Below are 25,909 nucleotides of genomic sequence, written 5' to 3'. Positions count from 1 at the left end.
ATGAAAAGATTCTATCTATCTATCTATGTAGTTTCTGTATTTCCCTTCAATGCAGCTTTTTGGTAGGGGAGAAAGAGGAGGCTTAGAGAAGGAAAAGGAGGAGAGGGATTAAAGCAGGAAGAGCAGGCATTTGTGGCTTTTCAGGGCTGATCGATTAGCTTGCTTACGGAGTCTGGTGCAAACGACATGGAGAGGAGACTGAGCTCTGACAGCTGATGTGCTGGTGTGGGGTGCTCAGGCTTCAATATTCATGTGCAGCGGGAGTTTTTCAAGGCTCACTACCTCAGCACAGAAGAACTGATGACCTCTCCCTGTTCTTTGATGTGTCCTTATGTCTACTGTACGCTAGGCTCCTTGAACATCAACCGCTAAAAAAAATAACCCTTTTATAAGATGCTGAAGTCTGCAGCAAACCATGCAAGAGTGCGAACCCTCTCAACTTTCCGACTTGCCCGCCTGCCAGAGATGACTGCTTCTGTAGCAGATGCAGGAGAAGGAAATGTGTGGCCATGCACCAGCAGCTACAGTTCAGGGTCCTATGCCATAGCTCAAAACTCACCTTCACTAGGAAGATGACGAGCTGATGGGCATTGCGTTGGGCTGAGGGTGCCAACATGCCATTTTGCTAGTTCTAGTACAGAGGCGGTAATCTTTGGCAGTCATCTAAAACAGTAATATCTTACACTACCACAGGAAGATCAAGCTTTTACGTAGGTTTTTTTCAGTAGCAAAGGCAGCTCAATGGAATCACCTGAGAAGAAAACCCACAGTTTTTCTATGGGCTTATACTGTAGTTGAATCAGCTCCCTGAGCTGGTTCAATGTGTTGTCCCACAAGCTGTCATGCTGGTGTGACTGTAACTGCAACATACTACGGTGGGTGGGAATGAGCAGCAGAAAATGGGTAATTTGGTAGAAGAGCCTTAACCGGGTCATGCTTCTCAGCATGGACCATTGGCATTAGTCTGTGTGACAAAGTTGTATCGTATCGGCTACATCAATAAAGGCTATTGTGTAGTTCTTCGCCAATAAAATTACAATTTAAAAGACTGCTTAGCATATTTATTATGCTATAAGGCTATACATACACATACCTCTAAAACTATTTTCCTTTGCCGAAGCAAAGTTATAAAAGTAATCAGGACACCAAACATGAAGACGTCTTAATGTTTAACGTTTTTCACATAAAAGAAAGGCAGAAATCACACTCTCTTTATCTCGCTGGCTCGTCACATTGCGAAAACATCCAGTATCAGGTAAGAAAGAAATTTCAAAATATTTTCTAGTCGGAAGGCCCGAGGTGCCTGAAGACATCCCCGCCGCAGCACCGAGGGATGGGGGGACCCTTTTCCCGTCGGGACACGTTGAACCAGCCCTGCGCCGTCGCTTGCCGCCACCGAAAACCAACACAGCGGCCCTTACAGACAACCGCGGCAGCGCTTCCGCGCTTCATCCTCTCGTGCGGACATTTTTATTACGTGTGTATATATATAAATATATGTATGTATATATATACATATAGATAGATAGAAGCGGGGAGCAGTCCCCGGACAGGAATCCGCGCCCGACCCGCCATCTTCCCGCCGCCCGGTGCTCGCCACAGCGGCCCCGCCCGCGGCCCTGCCCCGCGGCGAGCCCTTCGCCCCACCTCGGTCGCCACCACCGCAAAGACCCCCTGGGCACTTTTCACGGCTTCGGGCTTCCCACCCGAGAAGGAAACCCTTTTCCTCCGGGGGTTTCAGTAGGACGCTTCGCGAGGAGGCGGCAATTCCCAGCCCCGCAGCCCTCCCGCTGGGGAAGGCAGCGCTGGCACGACTACAGATCCCGGCATGCCGCAGTGCCGGCCGCCGCCGGCCGGCCCCGCAACCGCAGGCACCCACCGCCGCCCTATTGTGCTGCGACCGGAGGGAACCGCACTTCGCTCCGCTCAGCCTGCCCCCCCCCCCCCCCCCCCCCCGCGCCTTCCAAGTGGTCCCTTCCAGAACTCCATTCGGCTGCCTTCGGAAGATCCCACCCGTGGGAAACGGGAGGGGCTGACAGAGCGGAGCGGGGCGAGGCGAAGCGAAGTGAAAGGCGCAACGAAGTTCTCCCCGGAGGCTGCTGGCCGGTGATTAGCGTGAGCGGTGACCAGTAGGGCCAGGCGGCTGTCAGGGCAGCCAATGGGCGCGAAGCGGGGGCGGGCTGGTTCGCGAGGAGGGGCGGGCGTAGGGAACGCCGGAGGAGTGGGACCGCGCCTGCGCGGGGGGAGGAGGTGGGGACTCTGTCGTGTCCCTGTGTCGGCGGCGGCGTCCAGGGAGGGTCGGGCGGAGGGAGGGGAGGATGGAGCGGGCGGCCGAGCGGCCGTGAGAGGGGTGGGGAGCGGCGAGCGGCGCCGCGCCAGCAGGCCGCGGGGCAGGCCCGGGGGGTGGGAGAGGCGAGGCAGGGCAGGGCAGGCAGCCGGGTGACGGACTCGTGCGGCGGAGGGGCGGCCGGGGCCGGGGCTGGGGCTCGGGCTCCCGCTCCGCAGGGCGGCCGGCGGGGCAGGATGAGCCAGGAGGAGATCCTGAGGAAATTCATTAAGCGAGTCCAGGCCATGAAGGACACGGACCACAATGGGGAGGACAACTTCGCCAACGACTTCATGGTGAGGGGCGGCGGCGCGGCGTGGGGGGGGGGACGGCGGGCAGGGCTCCTGCCTGCCCGCGGGGCGGGGGGTGGTGGTGCCGCCGGGGGGGCCGAGGTGCCAGGCTGCCCCCGCAGCCCATCCCCACTGCGAGCACGGGGGCGTCGGGGGAAGCGTGGCTTCCCTGTGAGTGATCTGCTATTGTGTAGTCCCGAAGCTCTGCCGGCTCCCCCGTGCCCCCCCCCCCCACTTTCTGAGCTCGGTGGGGTGGGGGGAGGTGGCCGCCTTAATTTACCCTTCTTCCTGCTCCCACCCGCCGGGAAGGTTTGTCACCGCAGCCCCCTGCCCCGGCCCTTCTTCCCTCCTCGGGAGATGGTAGGTGATCGGCTGTTGCAAAATTAAACGGGAGCCTTCCCCCCCTCACCCCCCCTTCCTTCCCCGAGCAGATAAAGAGGACAGAGGCGGCTCGGGGAGGGCTGTTAGCGCTTCCTCTCCCTTACAGCCCCTTTTCTGGCGGGGTTGCCATGTATAATGTCATCTGGGGATAGTCGGGCACTCCTTCCCTCCTTTCTCCCTTTATCTGCCCCTGTAGCCGCCTGCTTGAGATTTCTCTCCTTTCCGAGGAGAAGTGTTAAATGTATTGAATAGTCCGTGGAGGAATATCCATCTTCCCTTCCCTAACATCTCCCTTTACTTCCCATCCCCCACCGCAGCCCTGCCTGTATCCCTCGTCCTTTCTTCCTTCCAGATCAGTTCACTGTCAGCCTTTGGTTAACGTGTGTGCTCGGGGGAAGAATTTATTGGAGAATTAGCTCTTTTCCTGGTTTATTTTAGCTGTTTAATCAGGCTGTTAAAATGTTTGAGGGGATTTATCTTTTGAATAGACGGTCTGAGCTGTGAACAATAATTTTGATTGGGCAGATGTCGCTGGCACTTTTCGATATTGTTTAAACACTTAATATCAAAATGCAGTTTGACCACAGAAGAGCTGAAGAGGAGTTGATTAGCTGCCTCCTTATACACGTATCTTCGCGGCTCGTTTTGTTATTTGATGCTATTTGGGATTAAAAGCACATCGATAGCCCTTGAAGCTGTGAGTCTTTACTAGTGGTCTGAGAACAACAACAAAAAACCTCCTCAATGTAAATGTCGCATCAGGGATTGTCTAAAATGTGGGGAGGAGGCCTCGGATGTTGCGCAAGGCGGAGGGGGCGTTGGGAGTGCTGGCAGGTCCAGGGGTGGAAGAGGAAGTGGAGTGGACTTTGGGAAGTAAGGAGTTCATCCAGGGTGGGGTGGGAGCCCGTGGGAAATCGGCCACGTTCTTTGGGCAGGATTTTGCAAGTACTGAAAGTATGCTGCTGAAACATCTGAGCGTGTGGGAAAGGAAGAGAGAAATATGTAAAATGAAGAGTGGCGTTGGAGCGATAGGACGCTTCTAAATCTGTTTCGCTGAATAGAACATCTTCGCTTGGGAATTTAAAAGTTAAATACATCGACAGAGCCGTTTCATTAAGTGATAGTGTTAGTAATATAATTGCTAGTAAACCCAAACTGACGTCTTGTGTAGTACTGATGAATCCGTCTTCTTCATGTAAACTACACGTACTTTACAGAAAGGGTGGCCTAGACGAGCGGAAAACGTGGGATTTTTTTTAATAGCCTTTATGTTAAGTACTTTTTACTAGATCTCCTAACCCAGTTCTACCATTCCATATCTGATAAATAGCCTAATAATTTAGCTTTGCTATAGGTGAATGATATACAATAATTCTGTCATCCTTTCTTCTAAGTAGTGGCACTTCTGTATCGAAAAATAGCTTTTGTTTCAGTTACTTTGTTTGACAGCATGTTGTTTCAATAGTTTTCAACTGTAGAGTCAGTAAGCTTTCCCATTGCTTCCATAGAGCTGCAAGGAAAGATAATGCTGCTAAAAAATGGGAAGACAGGATTGTAGGAACTAATTGACAAGGCATTTCAAGAGAAAGATGTATTACCTGAAACAGTGTTAAACGCTTTGGAAAGAATTGCATTAAAAATTTGTTTTGTCCTCTTAACACTTTCTATTTCAAACTTTCATATTTTATTTTTGCATAATAAATTATAGGAAAACCAGGAAGCTGGGATGCTGATCTTTGGCCTTAATATTCGTGTTAGTCTCAATATTCACTTCTATGGAGTAAAGCAGGTATACATTAGTGTGGTGACAAGAATCATAATTACCGGTATTTTTTTTTTCCTCTATGAACATATTGAGGTATTTAGTTGTTTTTTTGGGTATGTGTTTTTGTGTGGGTTTGCTGTGTTTCTGGTTTGTGGTGTGTTTTTTTTTACAGTCATGCCTAGATGCTCTTTTAAATGATTGAAAAGGGAGAAGAAAAGAGAGGTGAAAGGGGTAAAACGCTTCAGTATTCTGTTTTCTTTAAGACTCAGTAGAGTTTTTTTGGGGGGGGAGGGAGGAAGCTGTATTTTCTCATTTAAGTGCAGAATGTACTGTTGCTGCTAAACAGTGGCAAATTTGTGGAATAGGAATTGCTGTTACGCATTGCTTCATTTCCAAGTAAAAATGGAATCTAAAATAGGAATGGAATAGTAGGTGAAAGTAATAGAAAACAATTTCTTTTTTCCCACATGTTTATTGCCTTTGAACGTGTTTAGTAGGCTTACAGAATGATACTTAGGCCAGAGTGAATAAGCTAAAAGTACTTGACAGGCAGGTGCCAGGAAGCACTGGAAGTGAGGGTAGAGAAGCTAGAGTTACGTGCAGGTAGACCGATTAGTCTGGCTAAATGTTGTTGGAAGTCCATAGTGTAGATGACTAGGAGTGATATTTAATAACGCCGTTGACATACCTGAAACCATGTTCCGCTTGGAAGGTGGAAAGCTGGTCATTTCCTCCCTCCCTGCTTTCAAGATAAATTGTGTATCTGGGCACCAATAGGAAGTATTTTACTGGAAGTCACACGGGTTTAATTTTAATTAGCTTGCACTAGAAAGTAAGCAGGACTTATGAGCAGGTCATTTCAGCACTATGGGTGTGCACCGTTGGGTTTAAATGAAGCAGGTGGTCTGAAAACAATATTGGCTTGTCTGTTTGTTTTGCCAATGAGCATGTATTTGTGGATGTAAGGGCAAGTGGGCTTTTTCCTAAAATAATATAGATGAGGATTTTACCGGTATGCTTACAATGCATCCCAGAGTATACTTTTTCCTTGTTTTCTGCTGACTTTGCTATTTGGGCAAAAGGAAGTAAGTACAGATTGCTTCCTCTTGGTGTTTCATGTTGTATGAATACAACCAGCATGGTCTAGATTCTAGATTTTCTATAACGAACATGTGTCTTACATCAAAGACAGGGTTAGGAGTCAAAGCTCCATATGGAAGCAAAGGAAACAGTTTTTCTAGGTTCTAGATTTTAGAAAGACCTCAATAAATATCTTTAGCTGATTTTTCCTTTAATTTATCCACAACTAACACATTTTTATTTTCTTATGCAATAGTCTTGACAAAAGCATACTGATATTCTCGTTGCTATAGTTTGTCTGATGTAGATTGTCATTGTTATAGGAGAACTGAAACATGCATGGTGTAAAGCTTTACCTTAACAAGTCAGATGTAATGTTTCAAGTGTTTTGTGGTATATTACAGTCTTGCTTAATCTTTTGGGTTATATCTCTGGCTAATCTATTGTCATGGAACACAGAGAATGACTGAAAGTGTTTGTGGTTTTTCAATGGGTACTGTGTAGGGGACCCTCAGCTGTTGTCTGGAGGTAGTGTCAAAATAATCCTGTCTTAGATCATCAGTCTAAATAATACTGATTTTCAACAGCTTTGCAAGGAGTTACTAGGTTTTCTGAAGTATGAAAGGAGATTTGAGTAGGTGATTGATTTGAAACAGGTAAAAAGGTAGTGTCTATGCTTTTAACCTCTAGATGGTTTTATTTTTGATATTTTATAAGTACTTTTACCTCATTGTTTTGTGAAAATCCTATTTAAAAAAAGGGGAGGTGGAATTGCTTGATTTCTAAGGATGAAAGCTAAGCTGATCATAAGCAGTGCTACACCAGATGTTATAATACTTGCCTTCCCTGTTTTTGTTTTGTTTTTTTTCAGGCAAGTCCATCCTTTCTAAAACGCCTAAGACTACTAAAAATGGATTAGCGATCTAGACTATTCTAAAGCACTGATAAAGACTACTAAGATACGTAGTGAAAGCCACGTACTAATGGCAATCGTGACATTGATTTTGTTCTAATTCTTGTACATTCTGAAATAACATTAAAAATATCACAAATACTGTGTTCAACCATAGCCATAGCACTTAGGGAAACACCCTTCTTAAAAGCTTGTCTGCATATTAATGTGCATTTGTGTAAACCTTTCCGATTCAAATACCGTTAATGTGCCTCTTCAGTTTCTGTGAAGATATTTTTCAAATTTGAAAAGCAAGCATATAACCTGGAAACTTAGTGAAGATAGATAAGAGTATTGTATCTCTCTGCGTTATTTCTTTTAAGTTTGAAAAAAAACTAACTGTACAGACATTTTTGCAAATCATGTTTTCTAGTATTTAATTACTTAATGAGTTTCATGCTTGTAGCGCATAGCTTGAAACATGAACTCTCAACTTATGCTTTATCATATATGTTATAAAACACGCTGTCTTTTCAAGAGAAATAATTTTTATCTGTTAGGGTTAAACTAGGAAAAATGCTTTGGAAGGATCAATTAGATGTTAAACTGTCTCTTGAAACTAAAAAAAAATAAAAATTCTTGTAAATTGGGGGCTTCTGAACAAACTTCAACAGTTCTGAGCGATTATCTTCCCTTAAGGGTGAAAGAAAGAGTAATTGCCTTGGAGAAAATGACCCGTCTGTTGTACAGCTGATCTGTTATGAGAAACTCTGCTTTTAGAGATTTGTTAATAGGTCATGGACAGCTGTCACTTCAGATATGTTTTGAGCCTTTTTGTAATTTCAGGGTGAAAAATAGATCTGTTAGTACTCATCTTCCATATTATGCTTTAATTTGAGCGTTAATGTGTTTTTGAAGTTTTTTTTTTCCATCAACTGTATTTCAGCTAGATGCTGTTAATTTGGTTGCGGGGACACTCACCAATGGATTACTTCATTGTGAGCAGTGATAGTTGTCCAGGCCATTCATAAAGCTTCATTTACATAGACTACATCTGGTTGGAGCAATATGGCTGAACAGTAATTTCCATAACCCTTAACTTCAGAGACTCCTGCCATTTTGTGAATTATTATTCTTTAAATGTTATACAATAATACAACTTTCTGCAAACAACCATTCGGTTTAAATATGCAGCTTTTTTGTCCCCTTCTGAGGAAATGAGTGGTGTTCCTGTTGTTTCAAAGATGCCATTCTGAATGCTCATAGAGGCAGCTGAATTACAACCACAAAGCTGCTACAGTGACCCTGGAGTATAAGAACTTGCAAACTCCGCCTAAAATTGCAGTAGATCTTTTGGGCAAATAAAACTAAACCGAATCAGTTAGGCAATGCTCTGAGCTGTGCTGAACAGCTCGTGTGGTAGTAAGTTCTGTTTGCTCAGTCTCTAAAGAGGGCAGTGTGTAAGTCTACTGTCCTTACGCAGTAAAGGGTTGTGTACTGATTTTGCTGGACATGACAGAATTGTTCAGGAAGAGAAAATGTTAATCTTGACCTCGCACCTCATGGCATACTACATGCACTCCAAATAATTTAAATAGCATGTCAAATGCATACTTTGCTTTTATTCTGATCTCAGTCCTACAGTGCCTTTTGCTGTACGTAGTTATACATATATACAGATAGATACATTTATAGAGATAGATACCTAAATACAGAAATGTCTTATGTGGCCATAGTTGATCAACCCGAGACCCTAATCTGTAATTCAGTAGATCTGTGTACATGAGAGATATATATGCGTATACATGTATATATCTGCACATATGTCTATACAGTACTGTGTGTATAGTATATTGCTATTGTATGAATTTATTGTTTTGGAGTGTACGTAATTTACCTTAAAACTGCAATAGATTCAGGGTATTTTTCCTTGATAATGTTATAGTTAAATAGAAGTTATCAGCTCTGCAGGCAAGGAAGGGTTAATCTGAATATCTGCTTATCTAACGCGTGTGTTTGTTAATAGTAAGTCCAACAAAAGTCTGAAGCTTTTAAATTCGTCTTAAAGCTGTTGATTTGTAATAAACGGAAATTCTGTTTGGTTAGCTTCACTGTTGCTATTTAAGATTTGTGGCTTTTGTGTTGTGTACTGCTACAGTTGTACTGTAATGTGCTTAGTACATAGGAGGTTTTGGCATAGGGAAAATCGTAATGCACTTGTTAGTGTTGGGAAAAGGTGAAACTCTAGTAGTACCTTGAGTACCTGTTTGTAGAACTGAAATCAGAAGCTAGATCACCTTTTTTTCTTGGTCTTATAAAATGACCTTCCTTTAGGGAGAGCTACCAGTGTTAAAGGTCAGATATGGTATTGAGTAAAGCATAAGTTAATTGGATAGAGCAGAAGCTCTTTGTGCTGTTAGGAAGTGTGGTGTTTGCATCCTGGTGTTTTCCTTGGGCTGTTGTACTCCACAATTGCTACAGTTATGCCAGGGCAGGCTCGGATAACTCAGCTCTGTATGTTTGCCCTAAATGAAGCATGGATATGCATTTCTATTTCTGTTAACTAGCATGTGGGTGTTGCAAAGAGATTAAGCTCTTTGTTTTTCTGCTTCATCTGGCAAAAAAACTTGCCAATACCAATTTACCTCATGGATTATTTGTTCAAATTTGAACAGTCAGAATGTGTTCATGGAAGGGAGAGCACTCTGGTATGGCTGTGGAGTCTTTGGTCCAGAACCGGGAGCCCCAGAGTGGCTGTATTGTTAGCGTTCTGTCTCGAATCTCTCTACATCGTCAAGAAACAAGATGTGTTCAGACCTAATACTGCTGAGACAGTACCAGCACAAAGCTATTAGCTTTACTAGGGAAGCTGAGAGTACAACAGCAAAGCAAGGAAAGAGTTGCAAGAGGAGCAGATCACAGTGAACTCTGTTGGACTTTAGGACCGTCATTCCAGGTCAGGAACCGCTGTTTTAAACTATCTTTGAATACTGATGTCAGGATGTTTCAGTCACTGCGAGGTTTACACAGGGAAGTTACTGCTTGTATCTCTGGGAGCCTTGTTCTAGCTACCCTTTTGCCATCAGCTTTAGAAGGGAAAAATTCTTACACAGCTAAAATGATAAATTAGAGAAATGAGTTTCTCAAAAGGTGCCAGATAAATAGAGGTATAAATGGATGACCTAGTTTGGTTGACCTAATTTTTGCTCCTATCTATCCTCCTACAAACTGATACTTTTAATTTCTTTAAAAGGTAATTTTATTGATGGTAATCAATTTATGGGAAGACTTAAAGGCAATATTGCTCTAATGGAAGTGTCTTGTGACAGAAAAACCTAGAATAATCGAATTATCAGCTGTAAAAAGTAGCAAGATGATGTAGCCAGTTACTTCCGTGGGGGAAAATATCTAGCTATTGTAAGAGGACTGAAGCTACGAATGATGTTGCCTCAATGGGCTAGACGTGTCATTAGGAACAAAAGCTAATAAAGATACTTGCTTTCTTTGTTCAGATTTCTAGAAGGAATCATAGAATGGCATAGGCTGGAAGGGACCTTAGAGATCATCTAATCCAGCCTCCCTGTCATGGGCAGGAACACCTCTCAACTAGATCAGGCTACCCAAGGCTCTGTCCAACCTGGCCTTGAACACCTCCAGGGAGGGGGCATCCACAACTTCTCTGGGCAATCTATTAAGCATCAGTAAGTTTGAAGGAAATCCTACTGTGATGCTTCTGACAGTTAACTTTTAAAATTTGTTTTACTTCTAAGCTCCCTTAGTCCAGTAGCAAGAATTGAATTGCCTATTGTTAAGAATGTGTCAAGGGCAACAATATCAGTAGACTGAAAGTTGTAAGTGCTGTATAGATCGGTTGGCTTGTTCAATTTTTGATTTGCTATGATGTGGAGAAATCCTAACACAGTTGTTAAGTGTTCATAAGCACGTCCATATAATTTAGGTTCCTTTCCCTTTGGAGGAAGGGCTGTACTCTTGTTTGTTGTATGTTGGAGAGCACGCCTTGATTATTAAACGTTATTGAAATATATTAGTTGTAATGGTATGATCATAACTATGAGTTTTGCTGTCTAAAGTCATGGGTTGGAAAGCATCAGTCTCTAAGGGGAAGTTAACTTAGTTAAAACCATATTGCTTTAAAGAACATGTGCACTACTTTAATCTCTTTTATTTAGTTATAATGCTGAACTTGTCAATTTTAAACAAACTTTTTTACGTTAACTTCCTTCTGTAGCCTTGTAATTTGTAGCTGGTTTTGTTTTTATAAGGTCAGAGTACAGTGATATCCTCTTGAACAATTTTGCTTCTTGCTGCATTTGTCTATCTTGCCGTCTTGTCATTCTTACTGCCTCATGTGGATGACATCTGCTTTTTGTTTTTCGTCTGAAAACACACAGATGTTTTTTACTCTTTGTGATCACAGGAAGAACAGCTTCTGCATGGATTTGTGAGACTGAGCACAGCTTTTTCTGTGGTTCTGAAGAAGTAGATGACCATCTTTCAGCTGTGCAGCTGGGCTACAGTGGGAACAAGGGGCCAAGACTTTCCTCTGAACAGCTAATGAAGGACAATCAATTGTGATTCAATTGAGAGCGTGAAAAGAATGTGTTACTTGAGTGGCATTGTCTCATCTTACTGCTTTTATTGAGGTTGGGCAGTTAGCACCTCTATCATTGCTATCTTTCATGTCTGCTGTATCACGGATGAGAAATCTGTTTCTTGTGCTGAGCTGGATGTCTGCAGATGTTTAGACAAGGTTCTAGTTCATGAAGGTTTTGGCTGGACTTAAGAGACCAATAGGCATGATTCCCAGCTGCTCACTACCTTTGAGAGTTTCAGGGTGCTGTTGGTCCAGAATTTGCATATTGTTTTCCATCGCTTGATTTTTTTTTTTTAATGGATGTTCTTCTATTTATATTAGTATGCCGTTGTTTTTATTCTTCTGATAGTTCTTGGAGGACACAGCAGTCTTTGAACAACTGGGTTCCTAATTCAAAGGATGCTGCATGAGTTTCTTGTCCCTAAGTGTTCAAGAGACTTGCCAGCATAGGTATGCATCATGTTGAAATGACTGATTGCTGTGGGAACTGCGTAGCTCTTGAGAAGCCTGAGAGACGTTCCACTCTGTCCTGAATGTTTCACTTCTTATTTGACTCTCTAAGGAATAACCCTGTGGTGGAACAGTGTCTTTTTTTTTTTTTTTTCCTCAAGGCACTCAGTGTTCTGGTAGCATATATGGTGGTTGAGTATAGCTTCCTACGTAGACAGATTTTCTTGTTGGATTAGTTGTCCAGTATCTGCATGGTCTTACTGCACGAAACTCAGAAATTAATTACCATAACAAGCAGAACAAATGAAGAAAAACAAGTGATACTTAGACTGTGGATAGGCTGGGTTTGTAAGTTGATGACTAGCTGCTCTGTCGGTGAGTAAAATTGATCATGGGGATGCCTCAGTAGTTTGTGTATTGTGTTCTACATTTTTTTGCAGTGCTTTTTTTTTTTTTTAACTGCTGTTCCACATGTAGAAAATAAGTCTTAATTCTTCCTTTATTTTCTACTTGAGTCTTTGCCTTCCTGCATAGAAAGCAGGATTACAACTGGAAGCTATGCTTTCATTATTAGTTACTCCCTCATGTATATCCTGATAATTTTAGCAAATAGGTAATTGTTAATTGAAATGAATACAGTTGTCCAGTAGGAGTACTCAAGGGAATCGTTTAGCTCAAAATAAAGCTGGAAAATGAAACACTGTTCTGGAGGGAAGGGGATATGTAGGTTAGTTTAACTGCTTCAAAACCCTGAGAATTCCCACTGAAATGAATTAATTATAAATTGCCTATAGGGCAGCACCCCTATTGCACAAACTGTTAAAGGAAGGAAATAATCTCTTAGATATTGTGAGTCTCCCCAGATAGCTGTCAGTATTTGACAGTTTCTTCTTAGACTTCCATTTTTAGTAGTATAGGTGGTTACACAAAGCTGTGCTGATTTTTATGACCAAATTAAAATGTAAAACTAATTTAAACACGTTTCCTGTGAGGTTGCATAAACAAAACTGTGTTTAAATGATAATGGACATATAGGGAACTATATGTAAATGTTAATGGAGAAAAATGACTATGAATTTAGGCAGGTGGAAGGATCTTGGAAAGTACTTCACGCACTCACTGGAATTTATTTTAGTAAAGAAATGCATTGTTTTGTAGATACTTTGTTTTTCTGGTTTTTTTTTTTTTTTACTTCATGGAGAGTAGGTCCAGAAGGGAGAAATGTAACTGATATTGTTTCCTTTAACAGTTTTTTGCTATAAAACCGGAACACAGGAGCTTTGCACTTAAAACTTTGGGCACGAGTCTGTTTTTCATACTGAATGTTCTGAAGTAAGTTATCATTAAGCTGGATGTTAAACCATGTAGTCACTCACAGATCAATCACAGCCTTTTATACTTTCTTTATGAACAGAAGAACTTTTCTGAAGGCTGTTCCGCAGAACTTCTGTGGGAATTGCCCTGATATTCTGAAGTAACATTGCTCCACTTGCTTCTTCAACTGGTACTAGATGTTTTCTTAATATTTTGATTACAGTGATGAAATTTGAGCGTTCATTTCTTTACTTTTTTTTTTATTGTTACCGTGAAAATACAGCCTGCAAATTATTTAGGATGTCAACTTCCTATTTTTCTTGTTCTGAAAACAACAGGTAGAAACTTGAACACATGACTGTGGCAGAGAAGCCTAGTTGTGTTTCTTACAGTTTACAGGAATCTATAGCCTGTTAATAAATGATTTGAATTGAGACACCAGTAACACTGAAAAAAATGCGTGTATCCTAAACTCAGCAAGCTGTTGCCATAAATCCATGTATAAATTAAAATGCTAGCTAATTCTGTAACTAATTCTAGTATGGAATAGCCTGAATGAGAACTTACATTTGGTAACTTATATGTTATTAAACACTATAGCATTTTTGGTGCAAAGCTATAGCAACGTATCTTTCTGGTGCAGCATTTTAAAAAGCATTAGCACTGTTTAAATTGGTGATTGTGTGAAAATGAAGCCAGCATCCTGTTTGTACAGTCTTATGGCATACATAATAGGCTTCCTTTCCTGTATTCATAGAAAAAATATTCCGTGTCTGGTAAAGTGAGGCAATATGATCATCCTCTGAAGAAGTATGTGGATATAAAAAACCGCAGTGATGATATTTTTAGCTCTTAAGGATGAAGATAACTTCCAGACATATTAAGTCTACATCAGGCCAGGATGTGTTTAGAAGTGAGAAAAGTAGCAATGAAGTAAAAAGGGAATTCAGAGCAGGAATATAATTAAGTAGTGGCCTGATTTATTTCTGGAGAGACTGTACCTTTGAACTAAAAATAACCATGATTTTAGTCAGGTAAAGGGTCTTGTAGGGCATGTCAGGGAGTCACTGGAATTGGCTTTAGTAAATAAATGCAAAAATCACTTCCTTTTATTCTTGCCTTTGAGTGCTATGCCCTTTAGATTTTATGGGGCCATTGTATTACCACTTTCAAGCTTCTAGAACTTGATCCTAAAGTCAGAAGTTGCCTCCAGTTTCATGTACTGATGGTGTAGATTTTCAGGTGTTCCTTGCAAACTATTCCAAGGCAAGTCATAATAACACAGGAGACAATATTTACTTAAAAGATTTGTATGATTTTTTTTTTTTATCCTTTCCCTGTTAACAGATTTTTGCTAGTGTGGTATTGGAAATTAGTGTTGGTTGGTAGCAAGTGAGAAGGTGAAATGTTCTGTTGGTACGAATGTAGCTTACCAACTTCGTATGCTTGAACTGAAGACTTGTTTGGATAGAGATCCCAGCCTTCTCTCCTTCCTGCGGTAGATCAGCTTAATGGGTATATGATTGTCATATTGTGTGGAAAGTTAAGTACATAAAACCTTTTAATTTATAAACTGGACTTGAGATAACCTCCAGATGAAAGCTGGGCAACTTGGCTTATGCAAGGTATATTGTGAATTTTAAGAGTGTCTCAAATGCCATGGAGGGAGGATTTTTGCAAAAGTAAAGATAGAAGAAATGCTTGCTTGTGTGGGTGTCCTTTTGCATTTCATACTGCTGTCTCTTGATTTGTCTTTGGCTTGTTGGATCTAGATTCTGGACATTGTACAAACAAGATGCCATTTAAGAATTCTTCGTTTATGTCAGCTAGTAGTTGAATCATTCCTGTAAAGTGTGTAGTTTTCCACTCAGCGTAGTACTTCTGTCAGATCTCATGCAAATTGCAACATGTATTTTTGATTCAACACATAAACTCTGGTCTATCTTGGATATTTTATTTCCATTTTACTTCTCTCTCTTTCTCTGTGTGTGCGTGTTTTTTCTTTTTTTCTTTTTTTTCCTTCCCTTTACTCCTGTGCTTGTGCTGCCTTATCGCTGTACTGCTAGAATGATTTCTTTATTTTTTAAACCATCAGTTGTTACTGTTTTTGGAGACAGAGGCTGTTGTATGATGAGTGGAAAACCTTGTGAATGAGTTAAGTATTTCCTTCAACTTTGCCTTTGCCTTGCTTTTAGGCTGGAAGCTCTTAAGAACAAGCATTAGCTTTATACAGGTTGATATGGATTTAATGAACTGAGGGCAACTGATTGTCTATAGTGTAGTTTGGTATCCTATTAAACTGTGCAAGCATTGGTTAATTGATCAATTGTTGAGTTATAGTGAGAGAGAGAGTATACCGGTGGGGTTTTTTGCTGTGTATTTTGTTTGCTTTGTCTTAATTCAATAGTCAGAGTAGAACTGGCTGGTCTACTTGAGTCTAGTTTTAAATTCAGAACAGAATAGAATAGCTTAGCCACACATTTTATTGGCTTTATTATCCTCTGAAAGAGAAAGTTAAGTTTGCAAATGTTACCTAGCTCTGATAATCAACATTTTTTAATAAGTAAAAATCTTAGAAGTGTGCTAGCTCTGGACAATGGAGCAAGAAGCCTGGGAAGCAGGACAATAAGGCTTAACCAGAGTGGTTAAAAGCAACTGCGGGGATTAAAAGGGTTTCTCTAAAGCTATTTTGAATGTAACAGGCTGTTTTCTCTGCGTGTCTAAAAGTTGGACTTTTTTGATAGTCTTTGGAAATGATCTTTTTACGAATCATCATGCACACTGTTCCTTATGAATATTCATGTTATGGTTTGTTCATTTCACCAGGATTAATATTCCAGGGAGTGCACTGGACCAGGTAATATTGCTTATGAATCCAAAAGAGGAACTGTAGTATTGAACTATCGTCTAAGCTTGGTTATTACAGAGATTCCTGGAGACCAAAGCTTAATCTTGAAATAGATGTTGAGATTTATGACAGCTACGAGGGATGCAGTAAATATTCAGAGAGAATGGCAGTGCAGCTTGCATTGGGGTCATGATGCAATCTTCTGGTAAGTAGTGTACTTGGACGTTCTCACGTAATGTACTATTCACCATAATGCATCTGAGAAGCACTTGCATCCCGATAAAACGTTGTGATACTTCACTGCTCCTGTGAATGGATTCACTTTGGCTATAGAGTATGTATTTTTTGCATTTTGCATTTAAAGCCAGGATTTAGCAATCGTGTATGTCTCATCCTATTACTTGTCATGCAGTTACTGTCTCTCTGGAACAACCGTGTATTCCTGTCTGGGCTTATTAGCATTAATAGCTGTTCTGGTTACCCAGTGGAATACTGATGCACAATGCTAGCAACTGGGAATGAGAAGGTGGTAGCCTTTAAGGGAAGGCATAATGCAAGGATTAAAGAGGGCATGGCTTTAGAAAAATGCTACTGTTCCTTAAATGGCAGCAGGCATCGGGGTTGAGGTTAAACTTAACTGACGTGTTGGAAATAAATTGAGATCTTTTAAAGCTGTTGATTTTGTTTGGAATGCTGCCACTTCCATTGAGGAAAACTGAGATTGAGAAACTTGGTTTGAGTGCTTAAATAGTTCTCCTTTTAATAAGTGTGGGGAGTTCTGATATTTGGAAAGGGTCATTGTTTGTCCCCAGTCCAAACAGCACGCAATATCTAGCCTATTTCCTTGCTACAAATATTGCAATAGGCAGTCTTCCACATCTGTAGGAATTTAGAAGTTTGTTTTTTTGCTGACTAAAGGCATATCTGTTTCCACACTGAAAAGCAGGTCACGTAGTTTTCGTGGCTGTCAGCAGCAGTACAACCTGTTCCTTCTAAGTTGTTCAGTGCTATGTAACCTCACTTTCCCAGTTCTTTTTTTCCTTTATAAAAGAGAAACCCACATTTTGCTTGCTTTTATGATTTTCAGTCTTACTTTATAAAATTTTAGATTCCATTCTTCTTCTTACCTAGCCTTTTCCAAGAGTGGCTTTGATAAATCTGAGGAATTAACTGTAGTAATGCAACTTTCTTCATTTGCTGTGTTTCATCTACTTATTTTGTCATTCTGAAGAGCTGTGACTAGCAGTTTCATGAACTTACATTTCCATTTTCTAAGAGTGTAATTAAGTGTTGATTCTCCAATTTTACATCTGTAAGTTCAAGACTCGGTAAAATGCTGTAAAGTGTAACTGTTCTTGAGGGACGTAAAAAACCGTCTTGATGTAGAAGGAAGCAGTGAAGAGTAAAAGTTAGAAGGAAGCTATTTGGGAGTTTCTTTGTGGAGATCACCTTGCACTTCAGTGAACCAAACCAGGAAGGTATTCGTAGCTCATTTGTGTGCAGGTTAGTAGCCTGCTGCTCTCCTGCAAGTATGTTGAGCAATATACTGAGTTGAAAGAGATGGTAAAAATGTGGAAGGAGTTCTGCGTGTGGTAGGAACTGTCACCAGTATTTGACAGTCAGAGAAGGCCTGGCTCTGGTCTCTGCAGGCTTTGTGATGCTGATCCACCTGCTGCCTCACTTCTGGTGTGTCCACAGCCAGTGTCTCACCAAGTTGCCTTGTTAGTTCTGTGGCTTTGCTGAAATGGTTTCCGGTTTTCCAGTATTACAATGTCAATTTGACCACAACTATAGTATTTTCTCAGATTTTTTTTTTTAATGTCTCTCTAAACAGAGAAAAGAGGAATGCTGCATTCGGTATTGAGCAACTTTCCTGTTCCTAGATGGGCAAATGTAGGCTGCAGCCAGTGTCAGTAACAAGTTACTATACAGACAGTGTTTGCTCTGATATGAGGAAGGAATTGCAAAAAAGGACATTAGTGGCTTATAAAATAGGGTTAAAGGAAATACAAGTGGAATAAAAGGCCAAGAGGTGGAAAACTGTTAAACTTAATGAAACAGTTAAGTGATTGACATGTAAAACCTCAATGTACAAGTAGCTGTTGTCATTGATGTTAACCATTGCCTCCAGTACAGTAAAAACAGTCCAGCTAACCTTCATCTGTAGGAGTGGGTATGGAACTCTGTCCTGGTGATAATTCATTGTACCAGAAGTTGCAGTTTTGCACTGATGGATAAGCATGGCTCATACCAAAATCCAAAACTATAGAAGTGGGAAACCCCTCTATCTGTATCTTATAATCGTGTGGATCATCAAAAACTGTTCTTTCCTGTATTCCATTTGTTAGCTTCCATAATGTATGACGTAAAGAAGCAGATGAACAGCAGTTTATACAATTATGGTTATAGCTAGAGGGAATTTTTTTTAAAAATCTGAAGTATGCTGTAGAGTTGTATCCAAAGTGGTTACAAGCCTTTCCTAATGTCATGGTTTGATGTGGAGGGGGGGTGGTTCTGGTGGCAGGAGAGGGGTTTTGCTCCCTGCGACCTCCCCGGTTTTGGAACCGGGTTAGGTTTGGTTCCGGCCACCAGATCAGACTGCCATTGAGCCAATAGGGCGCCTCTGCGAATTGCCCTATTTAAGTCAGGACAAAGGGACCGGAAAAGGTGCTTCGCCCAGGATCGAGCAGAGAAGGGAGGAGGGCACTGCCCCCGCTCCCTGGCTCCCGGCCGGGCAGCTGCCTGCGTCGGGCCGGTGCCGCCCACGGAGAATGGCGGCGGCGGAGCCAGCTGGGGAACTCGGGGGCACCCCACTCCCGGGGTGCCCACTGGGTTGAGTTCACCTGGAGAGGACTGAGATCTGAGAGAAACAGCTGCATCGACAGCAGGTCAGTGAGGATGGAGCGGGAGGAGGTGTGCCGGAGCCGAGTTTCCCCTGCGGCTGATGGTGAGATAGCAGGCTGCCCCCCTGCAACCAGGACGGCCTCAGTGGAGTAGAGACCCACTCGCAGCCCGTGGGGAGAAGATGCCTGAGCCTGAGGATGGTCGTGTTGGGGTGCACGACAAGGCGGAGAGGCATCTGGAGTCTGCGTGACGACCCACGCCGGAGCGAGTGGCTACAGCTCCCTAAGTACCCGAGACTGTGGTATAGCCCACACCGGAGCAATCTGTGGGGAGGATTGTTTCCAGTGGGCTGGACTCACGCTGGAGAAGTTTGTGGATTTTTCCTCGTGGGTAGGGGATCCATTGGAGCAGGGGAAAAGGGTGTAAGGCCTCCTCCTCCTTTAAGAAAGAGGCAGCAGTAACAGCATGGAATGAACTGACCTGCACTCCCCCAGTCCCTGCCCCCTGTGCTGCTGGGGGAAGGAGGTAGAGCCGGGAGGAAAAGGAAAGGGGTGGGGGGGAAGGTGTCGGTTTGAAGATCTGGTTTTGTTTCTTTCTGTCCTCTCAAGTAATCATTTTTTTGTTTCCCTTTGTCCTTCTAAGTAATCATTAATAAACTGTTTTGCTTTGAGAAAAGCTCTGCCTGTTTTGCCCAGGACCATGGTTGGTGGGTGCTCCCTCTGTTCTTGTCTCAACCCTCAGTCCCTTTGGTTTTTTTTTTCTCTCCTCTCTACTTTACTGGAGAAGGAGAGACTGTGTGAGTTTTAGTTGCTGGATCAGCCTAAAACCACTAGACCTTAAAAGATGGAAGGGCCTAGGATCTACTTTTGCTGCTTTATCATATTTTAGCTGATTTCTTAAAATAAGAAACTTGTGATTTCCATCAATCCCACTAATCCATTAGCACTTGTAACTTACAGGGTTTTGATGATATATAAATATTTAAGTACATAATTAATAATTATTGATTCAGAATTAATAAACCACTAAAGTAGTATTGCTTTGTGAAGGCTACTTGTATACTGAAGTGATGAATTTGTTACTTGAACAAATTAGTTGAATACTAATAATTTTAATTCTGATGTTTTGATGTTTGAGGCAGAAGAATAATATGAATGAGACTGTCTTATGCTACCTGGAAAGGATCTCAAATGTTATAGATGTTTTTAGGGGTTTTTTTTGTTTGGTTTTTTTTTTTTAGCAGTGTTAAAATTAGAATCTGCCACATATGGTACAATAGGTATATTAATAACGGAGGAGGAAGATGAGTAGATGAATCTACAGACATTTGCATCAGTGCTGAGTACACCTGTCTTTGACCAGCCAATAGTGGTAGCATGGTAGATGAAGATATGGCATAAGTAAGACTTACAGGAAATGTTGCCAGAGCTGGAATTTGGCCAGGATGCTCCCCTTATTGTCTTTGTTGCTGTTAAAGGACCACTTGTCCATTAAAATTTTCAAAACAATTACCTTGGAAAGAGATGGACCAGAAAGCACAGTATTGTTGCACATGTATGCACATGGGAAGAACAACCTGGAGTTATTTCTATATTGAGGGCAGTTTTCTTGAGATTTCTTTGGATTAATGGCATAGGCAAGTAGGAGCTGAGTAGAAGACAGTCAGTCTCTTAAAAATAACTTGGTTATAAAACAATGAACAGTTAAAGTGATCATAACTACAATTGTGGTGTTTGGGACAAAGCAATAACATGAATGAGATTGTATTGTGCTGCCTGGAAAGGATAAAAAATAATCTGCTGTGTGTTGTGCAATAGGTGTATTCTTAACTGGGGAGAAAGATGAGCAGATAAATGCTAGGATCGTATGATACTGCGTGGTTCCTTCAGAACAGAAAGACCACTGTAATGTGTCAAATGAAATGTACACCTAGTCTGATGCTTTATTCTGACTGGTGGATACTGAGGGAAAGAATGTAAGAAATGAAACAGAGCTGTCCTCCCAGTTTCTTTCAGTGGCAGATTCTGAGTAGAAGCTCCCAGACTGTGTGCATGGCAGCAGCAGGCTGACCATCACAGGACACCAGGACCCATCACTGCTGCACCGGCAGCCAGGATGGCAGCAGGTACTGCTCCCTGGCATATTTAAACAGGCCCTGAGCTGCTTGCAAATGTTCTACTTTTTTAGCTCTGTATAATTTCCTTTCATTCAACTTCCTCATTTTCTTTTTTTTTTTTTTTTTTAAAGTTCCTATTTCTAAAGGAAAAAGTTGTGGTGAATTTTTTTTTAGCCTTTTCCTGTCTGGCAAGGATACCACATTAAAAGAATGCAGTAACTAAAAGTGGTTCTTCTGGAGCTGTGTCTTTAGCCAAGTCTTGTGCTTGCTCAGATCTGCTTCAAGGTATTTTTCTTGCTGGAGGATTGAGTGAGAGAGTTCTCTGGCAAATTGTTGTGATATCTTTAAAAAGAAAGAAACCTGTACTTTGTCCCCCATCTGAAATTCTTAATTTCTTATTTTTCATCTTCATAGCTTTCCCAGTCTCCTCCACAAGAGCCACCAGGTTTCTTGTGTGTGCTAGCACTACTGTGATTGCTTCTTTGATAGTCTAGGTCTTGTACAATCCTGGGTGCCTTAAAATATTTATAGAAACTTAGCTTGATTTTTCTCACCTTGGTCTTATTTGTCTGTCTGCTTTTGTAATGCATGACGCTGCATCCCCTCTAGCATACCCTTGCCTGTCAGTCCTCCGTAATTTGTAGGGTGGCATTAGTTTCCCAGTATGTGGTCCTGCGATCAAGTTTTAAGCGTCCTTTTATATCGGTATTCTCCTTTTAGACTTAAATTCATCTGAAGTGATCAAGCAGATGGACTAGATGATCATTGTAGGTCCCTTCCAGCTGAAATATTCTGTTCTATTCTAAAATTACTGTTTATCTTAATATCTAGACTTTGTGCAGGTGAATAGAAACGCCTACCTGTTTCTTCCTGCAGCAGGCGCTTAATGTGCCTGAACTTTGACTTCTGCTCTGTCCTTTATTTAGGGTGTGGTGTTTTCATGCTTATCACAGTGGATTTCACTGTGCTATAATAATTTATTCTATGTCTAAGCCTCTTCAAGCGTGACTGAATTTTGGTAGAGGCACAGCACATTCTTGTGTCTAGTATTCCCCTTTCCCCTTTCCCCTAAGTGTTGTTTTGCGTTTTGGGGTATTTTAGGAAGTAGGAAACAAATACCTTTATCTCGCAGCCTTTTCATCACCTATTTTCAGCATGCCTTAGTATCTATTGACCAATGTGCTGTACTTCCAGTCAGTAATGTTGCATGAAACAGCTCTTGGTCTTTAGCCTCTTACCTTACTGGCTAAACTCTGTGTCTGGGACTGTATTTATGGTCTGTCTGCTATCCACAAATGTTACTGTTTCTGGCTGCTTCTGTTGTGGCCCAGGTGATGCCCAGGGATGCTTAATAAGGATTTCCTCCTTTGCACTTGCCCTGATAACCAAGGACTATCAGCAGCCGCCTTTTCGTTGGGTTCCAAGGTGGTTTTCCTCTGCCCGAGAGGACACTGACATCTAGTGGATGGGTTCCACAGGCACACGGCAAGCCAACTGCTGCTTTGAGGCCATGTTTCTTTTGGACTTTTACCTAAATTTTGCTTTAGTTTAGATCCTCAGAGTTGTTTGGAAGAAGGGAGGAGAAAAAAAAAAAAGCATGGCCAGTTTAGTGTAACTTCTAGGATTTAAGGAGCAAGGTTTGTGCAGTTTAGGTAAACCTACTAGTTGCTGTTTTTAGGTGATGGTGGGGTTTTATGGGTTTTTTTTGCTTAGTCAAGTCACTTGCATGTGAGCCTCAGATGTTTGCAATAAAATGATTTAGGATATTACATTCCCCAGTTGTCCTCTCAGCCTGTGAAGAAGAGGCAAATATTGTGACTTCTCACCCCTGAGACAGATAATGCCTCTAAGTTGCCTTCAATTTTGGGCCTATTCTTTCAACAAAACTTGAAGCCTAATAACACGTCGTAGTGTTGCTCTGTAGCTTGTCTCAGGCATCTGTTAGTTTAACTGGGAACTGAGCTGCAGGAAAAGCTTTAACAAAAACACAGTTTTTCCAGGGATATTCCTAAGCAGAGAACAGTGCTTAGAAATCAACCTTTCTGAAAATGTTCATCAAAATGTTAGTATTGCTTTAAAGACAAAACTAGACATTTGAGTTGAATTTAAAAAATCCAGATTTACCAAAGGAAACGAACACTGCATAAAACTTGATAGTTTATTAGTTAAATGTGGCATCTTCTGCTATCAGAAACAGTTGGTGTGGACTGAGTAAATCATTGTGCCTGTGAGCAATTAACACCCTTGCTGCAGACGTTGCTTGATCTCTGAGGGTTTAAGTCATTCTGCACTAGTGTTTGTTAAGCAATAACACACTGGTTTTGGATTTGTTGACCACCTAGTAACTTTCTAAATGAGGTTAAAACAAGAGACAATTTTAAGGTGCTTAAATTATGGCTTAAAATCAAAAGAAGCCTTTCAGGCACCATTTAATGGTGGAAGAGTCAGAGACAGTGTAGACTGACAGTGTTTAGAATAAGAGTGTTAGACTTGAATGGTTTGTGATGGTCTTTAAAAAGGAAAATATTGCTTCCTTGTACAGAGAAAACATTAACTTTTGCTCTGAAAGATGCTAAGATTATTTTAGTGTTTGCTAGCATTCTTTGGTTACAGCAAAAGTGTCTTCAAGTAAAACCAGACTATCACAACAAAAAGCATTAATGCAAAAATGAATTCATGTTTTATATGAACTACCAGAACACAAAAATGTAAGGGCTACTAATGCCTTTTTTGTGTGTGTGTGTGCTAAAGGCACTTATGCAATGCAAGAATGTGAATGTTTCTGTCCTAAGAGGAAAATTTCAGTAATTTCAAGTTAAATCAGTTTTATTAATATCAGACTACAAAGAAAAATAAGAGCATACAATCTATCAAAAAAGAAAAATCACAGCGACAACTGACCTGCTATTTTAATTAAGAAGAAAGAAGAAAAATAGCCTTTATCTCCTGTGGGCTGTTGAGAATTTATGTTGTCTTGTATCTAGAAATATCCCAGCATGCTGGACTTACCACTGGATACAGCCTGTTCATCAGTAAATATCCTGTGTCTTTATTTCCTTGATGACTACTATAAACACGAGTTGTCAGTTAATTTGTGATAATATGCGTGTCTCCTTCAATATCCGCTTCTAATATACAGTTTTATTTGGCATTTTTAAAGTTTAGTCTTATTTCTATTATCTTGAAAGTCTGTATGCTTGCTTTATGTAGTGTTCCCATCTTCCGCTCGTTTGTTTTCTAGCTTTATCATTGAATGTCTGTTAGTGTCTTCTGCTTTTCATGAGAATTCATGAAGGAAAATGCCTGCTTGGCCTGGGAGGTTCTCTGAGAAACTCTACTTATGAAATCCCTCCAGTCAGATGATTCTTTTCAATGTTTTTCCTTGTAAAAACAGACTAAAGAGACTCTTGTCTTGCCTGAATTCTTGTAAAAATTCACATACTCTTCTTTTGAATTGGCACCATACCAAATACTTATTTGAAGCTTAGATTAGAACAGCTTCCTTTCCCAAGAAAGGAAGTGGAGTCTTATTATTTTGTCACTTATTCCCCATAGACAAGAATTATAGATAAGAATTTTGAGGCTGGATCTAAAGGTATTTCTGGGTGTTTCTGAAACACCTGGAAGTAAATCCATCATCCAGAACCCGAGGGATGTTTGTATTTCTGATAGAAAAAACTTAATGAGGGATTGCTGTTTACAAAACAAACTGTCTGCTTCTGCATTCTGGATTGTAAATATTCAGCTTTTTAAAGCGCTGACAGTTGAGGCTTATTTTAAATTTATCAGCAGCTTGATTGACAAGGCACTCGCCTGAACCAGATTCATTCTACCAGTTGACTTTACAACCTTTCTGTTTGTTGAAATTTGGCATTGTAGGAGGACTGTATTTTGCAAATTAGCTGTGCAACAACATAGCCTGCAGGGTACAAACATCAATGAGAGGCTACTTTAGAAACCTTTACCTGATTGAGTGTATACGTCACATGAGGTGAACATTTCTCTGCTCTGCAAAATAGAAGAATTTTGGAAGTAATTACACTATAAATGCAATAAAGACAACCTACAAACTGTCTGGAAGTTAATGTAAAGTTTGAATTGCAGTTTTGGTGTACAAAAGAAAACAAAATCTATATAAAGGCTTCATTTTAGAGCTGTTAGGAATTTAGGTTCTTAATACTGATTTTAAAAGGGGACATAACGCAATATGTTGGTTACTTGACCCTTCAGTTTGATGCAAGCTTTTAAGAGTCTTCAGAATTTAAAATTTTCTTTGAAACATTCATCATTTTTAAAGCTAAACTTAAAACTGTTTGATTAAAACAGTATTTTCATCTACTTTTTTGTAGCTTCACTGTAGTATTTTTGTCTCTGGATGTTGTAATGAAATCATGATATAGGGTTGCAGAAGAGGCAACTACTTACATTGATAGTCACTTTTGGGTTTGCATGGCCTTGAGGATACCTGTGATCAAGGTTAATGTGGAACTTTAAGTGTTAAAGGTATCTCAAACAATATATTTGAAATTGTTATATTCAAGAAAAATTGCAGCCTCTTCCTTTTTTGAAGCAGGTCACTGAACAAAATACGAGGAAAGTGAGAAATGTTTTCTGCATGAGCAGTAGTGTTAGAAGGTCCGAGAAACTGCTGCGTACATGCCTATGTTACTATTGTAGAAGGGAATTGCACACAGTGTAGCATGTGTGGAGAAGGCTTAAGGACCTTTTTTTTTTTTGAAATGCAGCAGAAACAAACCAAATGTTTGAGTTTATATTGTTCAGGTATTTAGCAGTTTTACTTCCAGCTCTTGAAGTTTGGGCATTAAACCAAAAACTTAAACGGAGAGAAATAATCTAAAATCATTGTTGTGAATAACTCACTGTCTAGGTTTGTTGTTTCTGTAATAGCCATTCCTGCTTTGGTTTAATTTGAGTGGTTGCTTTGTAACTCTTTCTGCTATAATTCCAGGAGTTTTGTTGGGCATTGC

General features: G+C 41.0%; 1 protein-coding gene across 3 annotated transcripts in view; it reads left to right on the top strand.

The window, feature by feature from the left end:
• Positions 1-2,493: 2,493 nt before the first annotated feature.
• PTPN12 (protein tyrosine phosphatase non-receptor type 12) overlaps positions 2,494-25,909 on the top strand; it is an 84,988-nt gene continuing 61,572 nt past the window's right edge. For all 3 annotated transcript variants that reach the window (XM_086610253.1, XM_086610252.1, XM_086610251.1), the window contains exon 1: positions 2,494-2,622. In XM_086610253.1, coding sequence (XP_086466379.1) covers positions 2,524-2,622 — 99 coding nt within the window. In that variant the 5' untranslated portion in view covers positions 2,494-2,523. The remainder of the gene's footprint in view (positions 2,623-25,909) is intronic.

The sequence above is a fragment of the Tauraco erythrolophus genome, chromosome 4 (assembly GCF_009769465.1).
Source record: "Tauraco erythrolophus isolate bTauEry1 chromosome 4, bTauEry1.pri, whole genome shotgun sequence".
In the NCBI taxonomy this organism is placed as follows: Eukaryota; Metazoa; Chordata; class Aves; order Musophagiformes; family Musophagidae; genus Tauraco; species Tauraco erythrolophus.
Note: the sequence above shows the minus strand (reverse complement) of the source record. Positions and strands in the feature narration are given on the sequence as shown.